At 37.6% G+C, this 15,339-nt stretch overlaps 2 protein-coding genes across 2 annotated transcripts in view; one reads left to right on the forward strand and one right to left on the reverse strand.

Moving 5' to 3' along the window:
- Positions 1-15,339, reverse strand: part of LOC6031300 (C-type lectin domain family 4 member F) — a 106,717-nt gene that overhangs the window by 18,071 nt on the left and 73,307 nt on the right.
- LOC6031298 lies at positions 7,576-8,528 on the forward strand. The gene is made up of 4 exons (XM_001842066.2): positions 7,576-7,674; positions 7,732-7,969; positions 8,030-8,166; positions 8,223-8,528. Exons 1-4 carry the CDS (start codon positions 7,611-7,613, stop codon positions 8,510-8,512), a joined length of 729 nt encoding a protein of 242 aa, XP_001842118.2. The 5' UTR covers positions 7,576-7,610; the 3' UTR covers positions 8,513-8,528.

Below are 15,339 nucleotides of genomic sequence, written 5' to 3' on the forward strand. Positions count from 1 at the left end.
TTCAAAATTTTAATAAAAATTAAAGTTTAATCAACTGAAGACCAGTTAAAATGCATTTTCCTGCGTTTATAATCATATCGACGTCGTCGTGCTATCTTGTCGCACCCGCCATTTTGACGTTTCGAGAAAAACGCGTTTTAATGTTTGACCTTGAATATTCAAAAACGAGAGCACGCAATGTAAACAATAACAAACACGTTTTGTTTGGCTCACCATTCTGTGCATTGTCCCAAAGTTTGGTTGAAGTTGGTTGCTGGAGTCCCGAGTTATAATTACAAATGTTTACGGTAGTCTAGCTTGTACGTGCGACAAACGCATCCTGACTTTCCTGGCCTGAAATCCCCTTGGCCTTTTGTCGCACTTACATCAATTTTCATGGAGTGACAAGATAGCACGAGATTGAAACTACTTTCATATGTAAAGTGACAAAAATGCACGGAGTTTTTTCGGTTTTTGTTGAATATCTCAGGATTGAAATCGAATTTTGGGGATCTGTGAAGGTCAAAAAATGAGGCATTGTGAGCTGCACAAAATGGCGTTTTTAACTCAATTTGGCCCAAAATGCACGTACGACAAGTTAGCACGATGGCGACGATATATAGCATGTTTGAACTCCTTTGAAAACATTTAAAATGTACAGTCCGACAAAAAGTTTTTTTCCGCGAAAAAAAAATTCCGTCGATACTTCGATATTATCAAAACTTATGATTGGAAAGCAACTGGGCGCGTGTAAAATACATTTTAAAACACTTTTTACATCCAAATGTTGAAATCTAGGCTTAAATTTCCATTTTTGTATTCCTCGACTTGGGTCAGAGCCGAGGGACAAACTTCAAAAAATATTAGCAGCAGCCTTATTTGATAGTTTTAAGTTAAATCTGGTTATGTTCAATGGTAACTGTTGAGTGTTGACGTTTATATGGGAAAAATTACGAAAATGTAGACAAAATCGTGAATTTCATAAAATCAAAAATTACATGTTAATATATTCAAGAGTAACTGCACTTGCACCTTAAAGACGAAACAATTGCTTCGAGATTTTCATATTCATGAACACAATTCACGGTTTCTGGAATAGTATTTTTTCACGTAACGCTTGCGCGCAGGATTGCCACGTTTCCAGATAAATCCGGGAATGCCAGATTTTTCAAGTGTCAGCCAGATTAAAGATTCACCCATCTCTGTGCCAGATTTTGAGAGATTTAGCGAGATTTTTCACTTTTTACTCATTTTGAGCATCTTTTTGATTAAATTATCGAATTTATTTAATAAAAAAGGAAGTGTTTAAACAATAAATTCAACATTGTTTATGCTATAAAATCAGTTAAACCATTTGAATTCTAAAAACTTTTGAATTAATTAATAACCTTCCTCTCTTCACCATTCAGAATTGTTTGATTTTTGTCTGCCAGATTTTTCCACATTTTTAAAGGTTTTTCGAATTTTGACATAATAACCTTGCTTGCGCGTAATATCGGTTTTAAAATATTATTACAGATTTAATACCATAAACTGAGTTATGTTAATTTTCATTTCCAATATCATTTCTGAGGCATTTGGGCAAAATGAAAAAAAAAACTCACAATGGTGTATACATTATTTTTAGGGTTATAAATGTTCTTTTATGCTGATTTTTGACCGAGCTGTCTTTACCGGCTTGGTATTTTTTTTCAATCCAGCAGTTTTGCAGACATTTTTCACTTTCAAATCCCTGTTACTTCATATTTGTTTTCGAAAATTCGAAAATTGTTGTACGAAAATGTTTATTTCTCTTGTTTTATGTTTTTGTTGTTTCAATTTTAGTATTTTTAATTGCATTTATCTTGGTTAGTTTATCTTTGTTTCTGATAGTATTTGGCTTTTCGTGCCACCTTCTATCGTTACCTTTTGCCTATCTATTATTTTATGTTTACAGTCACTTTTTGTTGTTTTGCTTGTTTTCACATTTTTACTATAGAATGATATCATTATCATTTAATATGTGTAAAAATTCGTGGAGGCATAGTCTGGGACAACATTTTTACAAAGTTGACCCCAGAAAATAATACATTAAAATACAAAATTTTAAAATTTTCAAAAAACATTGACAAATTACAAAGAATAATTCACACTTTCAACCCTGAAATTTGCTTTTATTTTAAGCGTTCTTCTTTAAGTGCATTTTAAAGATCAAAAATTGGTTGAAAAATCGATTTTAGCGAATTTTGAGATCATGGCCCGACTAGATGCGGGATTGGGTTGTAGAGGGTTAACATTATTGAAATAGGACAGTGAAGAGATTGTGCACTTTAAAGACAACAATTAAAAAAAGCTTTTGGCTGTAACTCAGATAAAATATGGTTGTCTTGAAAATTTTATTTATGTAAATTACAGCCGTTTTTGATAAAAGGTTAGAGAATTTTCACAACGAACAGTATTGTTAAATTAAAATATTTGATAAATATTCGAAACATGAAAAGTAGCTACAAAAAGAGTCAGTTTAATTTTAAGTAAAAAAAACCTTAACAAAAAAGAAAAACAAGGAACTCTTGCTTAAGTCACAGATACAAGGAAATATCTACCTAATTTTGTTGATCCATTTTGTCCATTGGTCACCTAATATGACCACAAGGAAATTAAACTTTGGTCCAAAAAAGGCGAAAAAAAGTTTGCTAAAGTGTTGCCTGCGTGGGTAGTTACCATTACGGCCAGGTGATCCAGTTTACATTAATTGACTATAATTTTGTCAAGCTGAGAGGTATAATTTACACGTGCGCTGCCTAGCTGGAGTCCTGCTTAACGATACCATTTCATAAAACCTCTTTCAAAATGGTCATTGTAATCACGTCAATGACCTAGTGCATACTTCACTTAGCACTACAGACAAAACAATCATTAAAAAAAGAACTCTAAAAAGCACCTATAGCTCCTCTCACCCCTTCCGAATGGACAAGGGTAAAGACTGCAATTAATTCGATCGACACCTTCAACCTGGCAAAAGGGTGATTGAAAGTGATTTTCTCAATCGAACGCGAAGGTTTAAACAGGGCCACTACAAAAACCGCGCAATGTAATAATTAAATTTGCACCGATTGGTTTCATGCTTTCGCAACAAATAAAGTACTCAAATTTAGTCTATTAAACCCGTTCAAGTTTGATTGCAGTTTACAGAATGTCTCGAAGTTTTTTTTACTTTGAGCAATGAGAAGTAAAGTTTCACTTGACACACCCGCAAGGTGGAACCATATCTGAATATTTCGGGCTGCATTATAACCAACCAAATTGTCAAAATACTTCGAACGTGAGCCCCACAATCCTGCTGACATGTCAATGTCACGGTCTGGTTTAACGTGCCACTTATTGGCTGGTCAGTCCAAAAATGCACGATCTTGGTCACCGACAATCAAGTGTTGACACAGGACTGGTTCAATCGATTGTTTTTTTTTCGTTTGTTCAAATCCGTGAACGCATTCCAAACTGACCAACAAAGGTTGAACCTGATTGTGTCGGTTTTTTTGGGCAAGTTTTTATGACTTGATTTTTTTTTGTCGGGTGGCAATGTACCTTGATGCATATGGGTTATTTTACGTCAACCAAGTACACTTGTGGACTTGACCTTCACGGTTTTTAACAGAATTTGAAGGGAGCTCCTGCTCAGTAAATGAACTGTATCCACTCATAGCCCTAGTCGAAAAAGGAACACGTTTTAAGAGGCCCCTGGAGGCCTCGTGATCGTGCTATATTGTCACACGTGTATTTTAAGCTAAATTGAGTTTAGGACGCAATTATGTACAGCATTCAATTCAGCATTCTCCCGACCTTCACAGATCCCCAAAATTCGAATTCAACCAACACTCATAATATTATATACTTTTGTTCCTTTTGTTCCAACCAGATCGTGCTATTTGACTCCTGAAAAGGGTCCAAAACCTCTACATTATTTTCTTATGTACATTGGTAAAATAAACACGCGTATAGCCCATTTTAATCACTTTTATTTATTTTTATTTTGTTTTTATGCAAAAAATTTAAATTTTACAAGACAACATTATACAATGAAGTAGGAGACTTTTGTCAAGAAGAACCGCTAAATATTTTTTCAAAATTGATTTTAAAACCAATTTTTCAGAAAAAATAAGCTTTCTTGTTGTGAACAAGAATATCAATAATCTAAGATTAGTTTTAGGATCCAAATTGGCGGCAAGTTTTAATGGGAATTATATTCAGAGGCTGTTTTGTCACATTTACCGTTTTAAATTTTTATTATAACTTCAGTCTCAGTCAATCAAATTCAATACAAATTCAGGACAATGCACAGAACGATAAAACAAAACAAAACGTAATTGTTACCGTTTACATTGTGTGCACTAGTTTTTGTTTCGTTTAAAGTCAAACATAAAAACATGTTTTTTCGCGCAACGTCAAAAAGCGACTTACGACACGATATCTAGAACACCTCGAAATCTAAATGTACCAAAAATTCACACTGCTATTGTTTTTTTAACATTCTATCGAAATATATCGTTTTGTAATTTGTTGGGGGCTAACAAGCCTAAAGGTGCAGCCGTTGATCATTTTAGAAGAAAATTGATCATCACTCTAAAATGCTTTGTATTGAATTCAATTTAACTAATTTTTGCACCAAAATGAATCAGCATGTGCCGGTGGTTGCGCTCTTGAAGCCACTGAAAGAATTTTTGGTCTTAATCAAATGTGTTTCAAAATTTATATAACTTTCTGGTACAATCATTGACGTCCTAGTTGGCAATCATTAGATAATGGCAATTTCCATAACTTTGCAAGGAATGGGATAATTGTTACCAAAAGGAATCAGCATGTGTAGGGCACTAATCTAATAAACTTGTAGATGGAATTTTGTCAAAATATGGATAGGGGTGCCAAATTTATATCTTTGAACGAAAATCATGGCAATGAAAAAAAAACAGAATTTTACTGATTTTTTGAAAAGTTACCGAATGTATGCAGAAATTAAGATTTTTTTTGAAAAGAAGGTCTTATAGAAATTTTAAAAGAATATATATAAATGTTGGTTTGCGGTTAAAATAACAACGAATTACCGCAAATAACATTCCAAAAGGGCGTAGCTCCAAAACTTTGAAATTTGCAGGAATTTAAATTAGATTCGGTTTCACCAGCCAAAATAACATTTAGAAACCAGAACCTGGCCTCTTAGACACATGTTTGCAAATTAGTGTAGGCCATGCTTTTTTCATAAAATTATTTTAACTACATATGTTCTTCTGAGTATTGGGAGCTGGTTAGGACCGAGTAAGCATGCCATGCTTGTAAATCTTGAGAAATGTTCAAAATTGGCCCATTAGCAATGTATTAGAATTACTGGTAAATATCGTTTATCCTTTAGTAGAGGGTGACGATTCTCGAGATTTTCAATTTCCCAGGAATCGAGAGTGGGATTTTACCATTTCCCGGGAATTCTCGGGACCCGGGATTTTTTTAAACCAATAATTTAAAAAGAAAAGTTATAAATTTATTTCTTTTCAATGAATTTTGTTACAAATAATTCATACTTTTTCAATGATGTTTTCAGTATGTGCCAGTTGTTGCCTTCATGAAGCCACTGAAGGAATTTTTGATCTAAATCAAATGTGTCTCAAAAGTTATATAATTTTGTGGAACAATCATTGACGTCCTAGTTGGCATCATTGATTAATGACGATTTCCATAACTTCGCAAGGAATGGGATAATCGTTACCAAAAAGTATCAGGATGTGTAGAGCACTATTCTAAACAACAGATTTTTCACTTTATGCCCATTTTGAACATTTTATTTCAACGAACGAGTACATATGAAACCAAAATAAAAAATGTGTTTTTCTTAACGGGACATAATTTTTGAGGCTATAAAATCAGTTAAACCGTTTGAATCGAAATTTTAACATTTGAATTAATTCATACCTCCCCTCCCTCTACCATCAGAATGGTTAATTTTGTCTGCCAGATTTTTCCAGATTTTCAATCGCAACCTTGCCAGATTTTTCAAATTTTGACCTGGTAACCCTGATCGCAATAATGCTGGTTGCTGAGATACAGCCAAAACAGTGAACAAGTAAAAACAAACTGGAAAAAATTAAACTTATATGCGGTGCAAAAAAAAAATCAAACCATCCACATTAACGACCCCCGGGTCTATTGTGGTCTCTATTGCAAGTTTCTGCTCGAACCTAGGAGTCCGAAGGCTTGAATGGGGAGAGCACCCAAACCTCTTTTACTCCAAGGAACCTTCCATCCCAGTGTTTGAACTGACGACCTTTGGATTGCGAGTCCAACCGCCGCCAGCGATTCCACCTGAGTAGGCTTGGTTTGGTGTGTTGTTTGTACTTATGGCATGGAGACGACTCCTATACCTGGAATGACTTACCGGCCTAACAACCAAGGCCGGGACCGACATTTTACTTCCTCATCCGATGGAAGGTTGCAGCAGATCGGAATCGGTGCAGTTCATCAATAAATTAAAAGTAATTTTAGATCACAAATTTTGAAATTTTGTATCGCAGTATTTTCATTATTTTTTCCAAAATCACTAATTTTGATAGAAATTTTGACGTAGGAAGTGCATGGACAAAGTTTAATAAAAAAAAGAAAACTTGCAATAAATTGAAAAATTCTAGAGGTTAATACACTTTTTTTGCAACTTGTATCATCATAGTCTATTATGAAACAAGTTTCAAAAACAATATTTTTTCAGCACGAGTCGTACATTAACCTAACGGGGTTTACTGAGTTGTATAAATACGAGGAGTGCTGAAAAAATAAAATTTGCAGCGTATTCCATTTAACAATTTTTGCAGTTCTGAAAAATACCCTTTGAATGAAATTTTAATTCAAATGTCCTTGTATTGGGGTCTCGTGGCGCAGGGGTAGCGGCTTCGGCTGCCGATCCCGATGATGCTATGAGACGCGGGTTCGATTCCCGCCTTATCCACTGAGCTTCTATCGGATGGTGAAGTAAAACGTCGGTCCCGGTTTCTCCTGTCTCGTCAGAGGCGCTGGAGCAGAAATCCCACGTTAGAGGAAGGCCATGCCCCGGGGGGCGTAGTGCCAATAGTTTCGTTTTTCGTCCTTGTATTTAGCCAACCGTTTAAAGCAAAATAATGTTGAAAAATATTACTTTTCAAAACAAGTGCTGAAAAGTTCCACTTTTTTGCATCCAGTTTTGTTGAAGAATTACAGGAAAAGAAAGTTTCACGACGGATTGGCAAAAAACTACTAATATGGAATTATGGAAAAAATAATGTTTTTTTTTTTAAAGCTCAACATTCAACGATGTGATTATGCTTAATTTAGAGATCATTCTCAATTTCATCTTATCCTATGGAACCCAAGACAAAGTTCTCAAATGACCCAGCATTTCAAAGGTAATTAAAACAAGTTCACATTTCCCATTTGATAGCTCTCCAGCTTGTTTGCTCGATAAACCAAGTGTTATGGGTTCTCAGAACATTCTGGAAAGCAAATAAATCTAAAACAGTGATAAAATTACGTCATTTTGGCCCTGACCTTCTATTAAAACCAAGTTTCTTCGTACCAGCACTAGCAGTTATTTGGATACTCTGGATCGGTGAAGTAATTGCGAAGCTTCATATGTGAACATGGAGTTGTCAAATGTGGTAGTGCTTTTGATTCTGGGATTCGCAGGAATTTCCTGCATGAAGCGTGAGTTGAAGTATCAAGTGAAAAAAATACAAGTTATGAATTCAAAGCTTATTCCAGCAACCCTAATCAACGAATGCAAGAAAGGAATCCCAAACGCTGAACGATGCGTTCTGGCTGTTGCGGAAAGGATGCGCCCTAAGATCGCAAAGGGGGAGTTTCCGGAAGGTTTCACCGTTCCACGCCTGGACCCGGCCTTCATCGAGCGGCTGGAGGTTACGGGAGATTCGAACTTTAGTGCAGTGTTTGAGAATGTGACGGTTAGCGGGTTGAAAGCGTTCCACGTGGATAAACTGACGTGAGGGTTATGTTTTGTTTAAAATAGGGAAGATTATTTTAACGTACAATTTTATTTTAGTGTTCACACATCAGACCACCAAATAAGTCTTGTAACTAAGTTGGATTCTATTCACCTTAAGGGCAAATACACCATGAAGTCAAACTTGAAGATGCTTCCCCCAGTTGATGGCGCTGGTGATGCGACTTTGGAGTTGAGTAAGTTCATCAATTTTAATGAAATTTCACACTTTACCAAACACCACAAATTTCAGCCAACGTCAAAGTGCTCGTGCGCTTGCACTACTTCCTCATCGGTAAGAAGGGTGCCAAAACGGTCCGTTTTCTGCCGACCGAGTTCAAAGTGATGTTCGACGGCGATGCCAACTTTGCCCTCACGAATGCGCTGCGCGGCAAGCCCGACCAGGTGACCAACGAGGCCATCAATAAGATGCCGCACGAGATTCTGAACAAAACCAAACCCGCCGTCCAGAGGCACCTGTCCGAGACGTTCACCACGATCGTGAACCACCTGATGGAGGATGCCGAACGGGAGCGGAAGTAGGTGAGGTAGGTTAGGTTAGGTAGTTTTTTAAATGTCTTTGTATTCAACAAAATAAATGCAAAATTTCATAAAATTTATTTATGTAACTAATGATGGCAGTTAGTTTAACATCTCAATGCAATCACAGTCACAAATAGGCTCCCATTCATCACCCTTCTAATTAACATCCAAAACCGTTGACGAATGCCGACCTGCTGGCGCATGATCAACTTCAACAGCAGGCCTCCCAGAAAGTGCGCGCAACTCCACGTCCGCGCGACCGCAACTGAAATATGATTTTAATTGCGTTGCGATTGCACTCCCACTTGACATTTATCATGCTCACGTGTGCGAGTGTGAGGAATCACATAACTTCCAGCGACGGTGCGATCACGATATGATCCGAAGACCACCCCATCTTTAAAGATGGCCAAAAAAACAAGAAATACCAGTTACCTCTCCTTTAAGTGAGTAAACACTTGCCAATCCTGCGGCGCAACTTTGAACAAAAATCCATCAAGGACTCTTGAAGATTACGCAACTGTGCGAGCGCCATTTCTGTCAAAAAAGAACAGCTCTTCCCATCGTCATAACCCAAAGAAAGCCCCCACACACAGTCCAAGTGTCAACTGCCAATAAACCATCCGAAAAAGCCATCTCTCTCGTCTTGCAACCGTAAGACAAGAAGTGCAAGACAAATATAATGCCTTTTTAATGCTTCCAACAATCTTGATCTTTTAACCGTGCGGGGGAACATTACGGGTTCATACGTGAATTAAGCCATTCGAGGCAAAGTGTGGAGGTACTCAAACGATCACGATATGCTACGCATATCCCAAGTCGCATCGTTGAAGTCTTTAGCCAGCGATGACCATCACGTGATAAGCTAACCTCTACCCCCGTGGTCAAGATCTGCGGCTGGAAGGATCATCATCATACGCCGGTGACCTCGCACTACGAGACGCGATGGAATGACGAATTGATGAGTCGAGTGTGATTTGGATGTTGAGTGAAGTACGAGCGAAATGTCAGCTTCCTTTTTTTTCGCATGTGAATGAGAAGGCCATAAATGGTACAGTCTGTCATTATGATGCAAGATGGGCAAGCTTGGAGACGAATTATCAAGGAACTGATGAATCGTTTTGGCGCTTTTGGCTATGATTGACTTCATTTCACGGTGGATTTGCTGTTTACTGGTTGTCAACATAATTTTTGAGGTCTGTCTGAGTGGCCGTGACATTTATGGATTGTTAGTTTCAAAAAATGTCGCTTGATTTGCAACTCTGGGTAAAAATGAGCTTTGTTATAATTGCCCCATGGTTAATTAAAAAATCGGAAAAGTTAGAGTTGAAAATTTCAGAAAAATAAAAAAACAGCTCTACATATCCGACAAATATTTTACAATTGCATATCTCGGGGTTTAAAAAAAACTCTCTGGTATCTGGTCTTGTAAAAGGCAATACTTCTTAATAGCTGAGTCGGGACTGTGGTGTAGGGGTAAGCGTGATTGCCTCTCACCCAGTCGGCGTGGGTTCGATCCCAGAAGGTCCCGGTGGCAAATTCTGAGACGAGATTTGTCTGATCACGCCTTCCGTCGGATGGGGAAGTAAATGTTGGCCCCGGTCTAAACTAAAAGGTTAGGTCGATAGCTCAGTCCAGGTGTAGGAGTCGTCTCCCTGGGTCCTGCCTCGGTGGAGTCGCTGGTAGGCAGTTGGACTCACAATCCAAAGGTCGTCAGTTCGAATCCCGGGGTGGATGGAAGCTAAGGTGTAAAAAGAGGTTTGCAATTGCCTCAACAATCAAGCCTTCGGACATCAAGTTTCGAGTAGGAATCCCGTAATCGGGAACGCCAAGGCAATGCTGTAGAGCGAATAATTTGATTTTTTTTTTCTTAATAGCTGTAGAAGAAAAGCTAGGAAATCTAAATACAAGCGTCTATAGAGTGGAACGGGAATCTTCCCGTTCAAATATCGTCATGGTTCGAAATCCGGACACTTAGTAGCATATCATGTTTGTTATAGCTGGCAAAAAATCATGTAATAAGTTGGAAAGTAGAAACATCAACAGGATGTGATGTAACCAATCAGTTTTAAGAGAATGCATGCAAAATATGTATTTTCTTTAAATTTGAATTTGTCTTTGAATTTTAAATTTAAAATGTCTTGTTGTGCTTCAAATCCCGGGCACTGATAAAGCTGATTCGAAATCCGGACACTTTTGCTTCGAATTCCGGACACTCGATTTTGCTTATGAATCGCACAAATATGGACTGAAATTTTAGTGAATGGCATTCTTAAGGTCTCAAATAAGCTGTTAACATCAAAACAATCGATATTTTATCTAAAAAAATTTTAGAATATAAGGAAATCGAAACCATAAATTTCTGCTTTGCCTTCCTGGTGATTCGGACACCAGTGAAATGTTTTTCATTTTTGGTAAACAGTTAAACCTCGCATATGCAACTCATATGGGGGTTTCTTATGCGAAACACGCATATGCGAGGTACAGAGCTTATGGGATTTTGGCTATACAGTATGTAAAAAAAGTATTTACACCCCTTGGGCACTATGCACATTTTGTGATGAAACATGTAAAAAAATTAAAGTTTGACAGGAACCTAGTACTACATTTTGTTCAGAAACTCATGCCAAACATTTTGCTACAATAAGCTCATGAAAAGATGATTTCTATAAAAAGTTATATAACAAATACTATTACGAAAATAAAAAAGGTGCAAAAAAAGTTTTTACACCTTTCGAAAGATTAACATAAGTAAAGTTATTTGTTGACAAATCACCATAAATCCAGTCTCCCAACTCCAAATAGGCATCCTCGACTGATTAAAAAAATAATTTGGATTAAATATAAAGTTTACTAATTACTTAGAATAAAAGTTTATATAACTCTAGAAATTCTATATAAAACTTATCTAAACTCAATTTTGCAAACTTTTAATTCAACTAAATGTCAATATATTACCATAGAATTGCTAAATAAACATTTTGGAGTGGGTATAACACCGTTTTGGGGGTATTAGTATCGATAGAAAAGATTTTTCGTTGGAATTTCGTACCAACCCGGAATTACGTCGTAGGAAAATCCGCCGGCATCCGAACCGGTACACGATTCACAAGTCAACCTATGTGGAAACGGAAAGGGCATAAAATTTCCGATCTATTGATACCCAAACATCTAGGTTTTCTTTAAAACCTACGTTTTTAAATACCTGGGCAAAAAGTAAGTTTGACCCACGAGAACAAAAATTACGAAATTCCATACATTTTTGGTAGGTTGCTCAAACGAAACCATAACAACGTTTTTGCCTAGGTATTTAAAAACGTGGATTTTATAGAAAACCTAGATGTTTGGGGATCAAAAGATCGGAAATTTTATGCCCTTTCCGATTCCACATAGGTTGACTTGTGAATCGTGTACCGGTTCGGATGCCGGCGGATTTTCCTACGACGTAATTCCGGGTTGGTACGAAATTCCAACGAAAAATCTATTCTATCAATACTAATACCCCCAAAACGGTGTTATACCCACTCCAAAATGTTTATTTAGCAATTCTATGGTAATGTATTGACATTTAGTTGAATTAAAAATTTGCAAAATTGAGTTTAGATAAGTTTTATATAGAATTTCTAGAGTTATATAAAGTTTTATACTAAGTAGTTAGTAAACTTTATATTCAATCCAAATTATTTTTTTAATCAGACAAGAATGCCTATTTGGAGTTGGGAGACTGGATTTATGGTGATTTTTCAATAAATAACATTATTTATGTTAATTTTTCGAAAGGTGTACAAACTTTTTTGCACCTTTTTATTTTCGTAATAGTATTTGTTATATAACTTTTTATAGAAATCATCTTTTCATGAGCTTTGTAGCAAAATGTTTGGCATGAGTTTCTGAACAAAACGTAGTACTATGTTCCTGTCAAACTTTAAATTTTTTACATGTTTCATCACAAAATGTGCATAGTGCCCAAGGGGTGTAAATACTTTTTTTACATACTGTATGGGAGACATGGCATATATTTTTGTAAAAAATCATCTTAACTATACAAATTTATAGTGTTTTGGAATCGTTATGAAGTCAGCTATACAGCTACACCAAATTTACATGGTTTACGATGTTCTAGGTCATCCGAAACTTCCTCAAGTTAAGGCCTATGTGTTCACCGCCGTACAAGTATGAGGTAGGCGATTGTGACTTTGGTTTTTGACCTCAGATCATATCCGGATAGCCTCAGAGAGGTTCAGGGACTAGTCTACCGATATGTGGTGATGTTCTGGGTCCTCTGAAGAGTCCCGGGAGTTACGACCGATGGGTCTACCGCCGTAACAAAATAGAGGTCAGTGATTTTTGACCTCAGATCATATCCAGATAGCCTCAAGGAGGTTCAAAGACTAGTCTACCGATATGTGGTGATGTTCTAGGTCTTCTGTAGAGTCCCGGGAGTTACGGCCGATGGGTCTACCGCCGTAACAAGATAGAGGTCAGTGGTTTTTGATCTCAGATCATATCCGGATAGCCTCAGGGAGGTCCGGGGACGAGTCTACCGATATGTGGTGATGTTCTAGGTCGTCTGTAGAGTCCCGGGAGTTACGGCCGGTGGGTCTACCGCCGTAACAAGATAGAGGTCAGTGATTTTTGACCTCAGATCATATCCAGATAGCCTCAAGGAGGATCAGTGACTAGTCTACCGATATGTGGTGATGTTCTAGGTCTTCTGAAGAGTCCCGGGAGTTACGGCCGATGGGTCTACCGCCGTAACAAGATAGAGGTCGGAGGTTTTTGACCTCAGATCATATCCAGATAGACTCAGGGAGGTTCAGGGGCTAGTTTACCGATATGTGGTGATGTTCTGGGTCTTCTGTAAGATCCCGGGAGATACGTCCGATGGTTCTACCACCGTAACAAGATAGAGGTCGGTGATTTTGACCTCGGATAATATCCGGATAGCCTCAAGGAGGATCAGTGACTAGTCTACCGTCATCGGATTGTTTGCCGATGCGCCAGGTCTAGGGACAACGAATCCATATGCTCTCTTCGGGAAAAGTGTTCTCCAGACCATTCCCCATAGGCCTGACTATACCAGAAGTTGGCGCGTGATTTTCCCAGACCTGTAGGAGCGTTTGAACAAAAAGTTCCAATTTCCCATAGTAATTCCCATGTAAACTTTAACCCTGATGCGCGCAGCCAGTTTACAACCAAATGAGCTGATATTTGGCATGAAAGTCCCTATGGGCATGCTCTACAAGGGGAACTATACTAAAACTTGATCCGAGAACTTTTTGAAAAACGTACCCACCCTACTAACCACGCCAATCTTACTATATACGCGGTAGGGTGTTCCCTTGGCCGTTCGCTGTGAGTTGTGGATTGCCTGCTTCTCTAATGAAGGTTCGACTAGGGGGGCATGCTTATTAATTTCTCGTCGCTCCATACCCTCAGTGACGTGATGGGAGCAAGGGCGTCTATGCAAAGTGTCCCTACACCCGCTACAAATTTCCGGCGCTTGGGGCGGGAAGAGGGAAACCATTTTGATCTATGTGCCGGTATTTGTAGCATTAAAATTCGTGCAAAAAAACTTATGCACGTGGGTGTACAGATTACGGAGTAAAAGATGATCGAATTGTTCACCTAGCGCTCACATGTGTTCCAGGACCAAGTTGCCTGCGGGTATGGGGATCATGCATACATACATACATACATACATACTTGATCTGAATCAAATTGTAGTCTAGAATATCACCAGAGCTTCTAACAAGAAAAATTGAAAATTTTGGAAAATTTCTGGCTCGAATCTTTAGGTAAAAATAAGTAACTGTGCCAATTTTGAGCCAAATTGATTAAGAGTTCAGGGTATTTGAAGTTTGTATGGAAAAATCTAAAAAATGTATGGAAAAAGACAAAAATGTCATAATTATGCCAAAAGGTGGCGTTAAATCTGTCGGGTCATTGTCAATTGTGAGATTATATTGTAAAATTTGATGACAAACAATTTTGTCCAAGACCGAAAAACGATTCGAATTATCCCTGACGAGTTATTAGCGATTTAAAGAAGACGTTTTTGCATGAAAAGATTTTTTATCACCGACTTTAACGATCTATAGCTAACCTTAAACCTAAACCGATTTTGCTCAAAATTGGCACAGTTACATATTAATGTCCACAAAATAATATACAGCAAAGTTTGCCTACTATTGCAATCAGATTGTTGCAGGATTTGGTCCGTAAGTTTGTCAATTTGGAAATAAGAAGACAACAACTGCTTTGGTTGGTGTGCACTTTGTCTTATCAGATCTGATAACCCTGGGGAGTAGGCAAAAAACCCAAAAAAAAGAAGGCAACTTTTGCTAAATAAATTGTTCTTGAAGAAAAACAATATGTTTGCGAAAATTGACGAACATGGTCAGGGTGGTCGACCCTCACACGTTGGCGTTGGTTACCATAATGGCAAAACAAAAGAAAAATATGGGTTTAATTATTTCGTTCAATTTTGAGCTCGATCTGAACACTTTTTTTTTCATGCTGTTTTCGTGAGAAATTGCTGGGAATTGTGGGAAACAAATTTGTGGTCTTCGGATTGTTGATCAAGGACCAAAATTATCGCTTAGGACAATGTTTCCCGCGAATCGAAGAGGGTCGGGGCAACTGGTGTGTGAGTTGGTAGAGAATAACCCGCATTTTAGACGAGATAAACGCTTATATAATAAATCTATAAAATCACAATCTTGTTCTTCACCTGAACATTTTTGGTAATGTTATAGAAACACAAACTATGCCTAGGAATTTAGGAAATGGAGTTGCAACTTTTCAATAATCCGATAATGTATGTG

This window comes from Culex quinquefasciatus, chromosome 3 (assembly GCF_015732765.1).
Source record: "Culex quinquefasciatus strain JHB chromosome 3, VPISU_Cqui_1.0_pri_paternal, whole genome shotgun sequence".
NCBI lineage: Eukaryota > Metazoa > Arthropoda > Insecta > Diptera > Culicidae > Culex > Culex quinquefasciatus.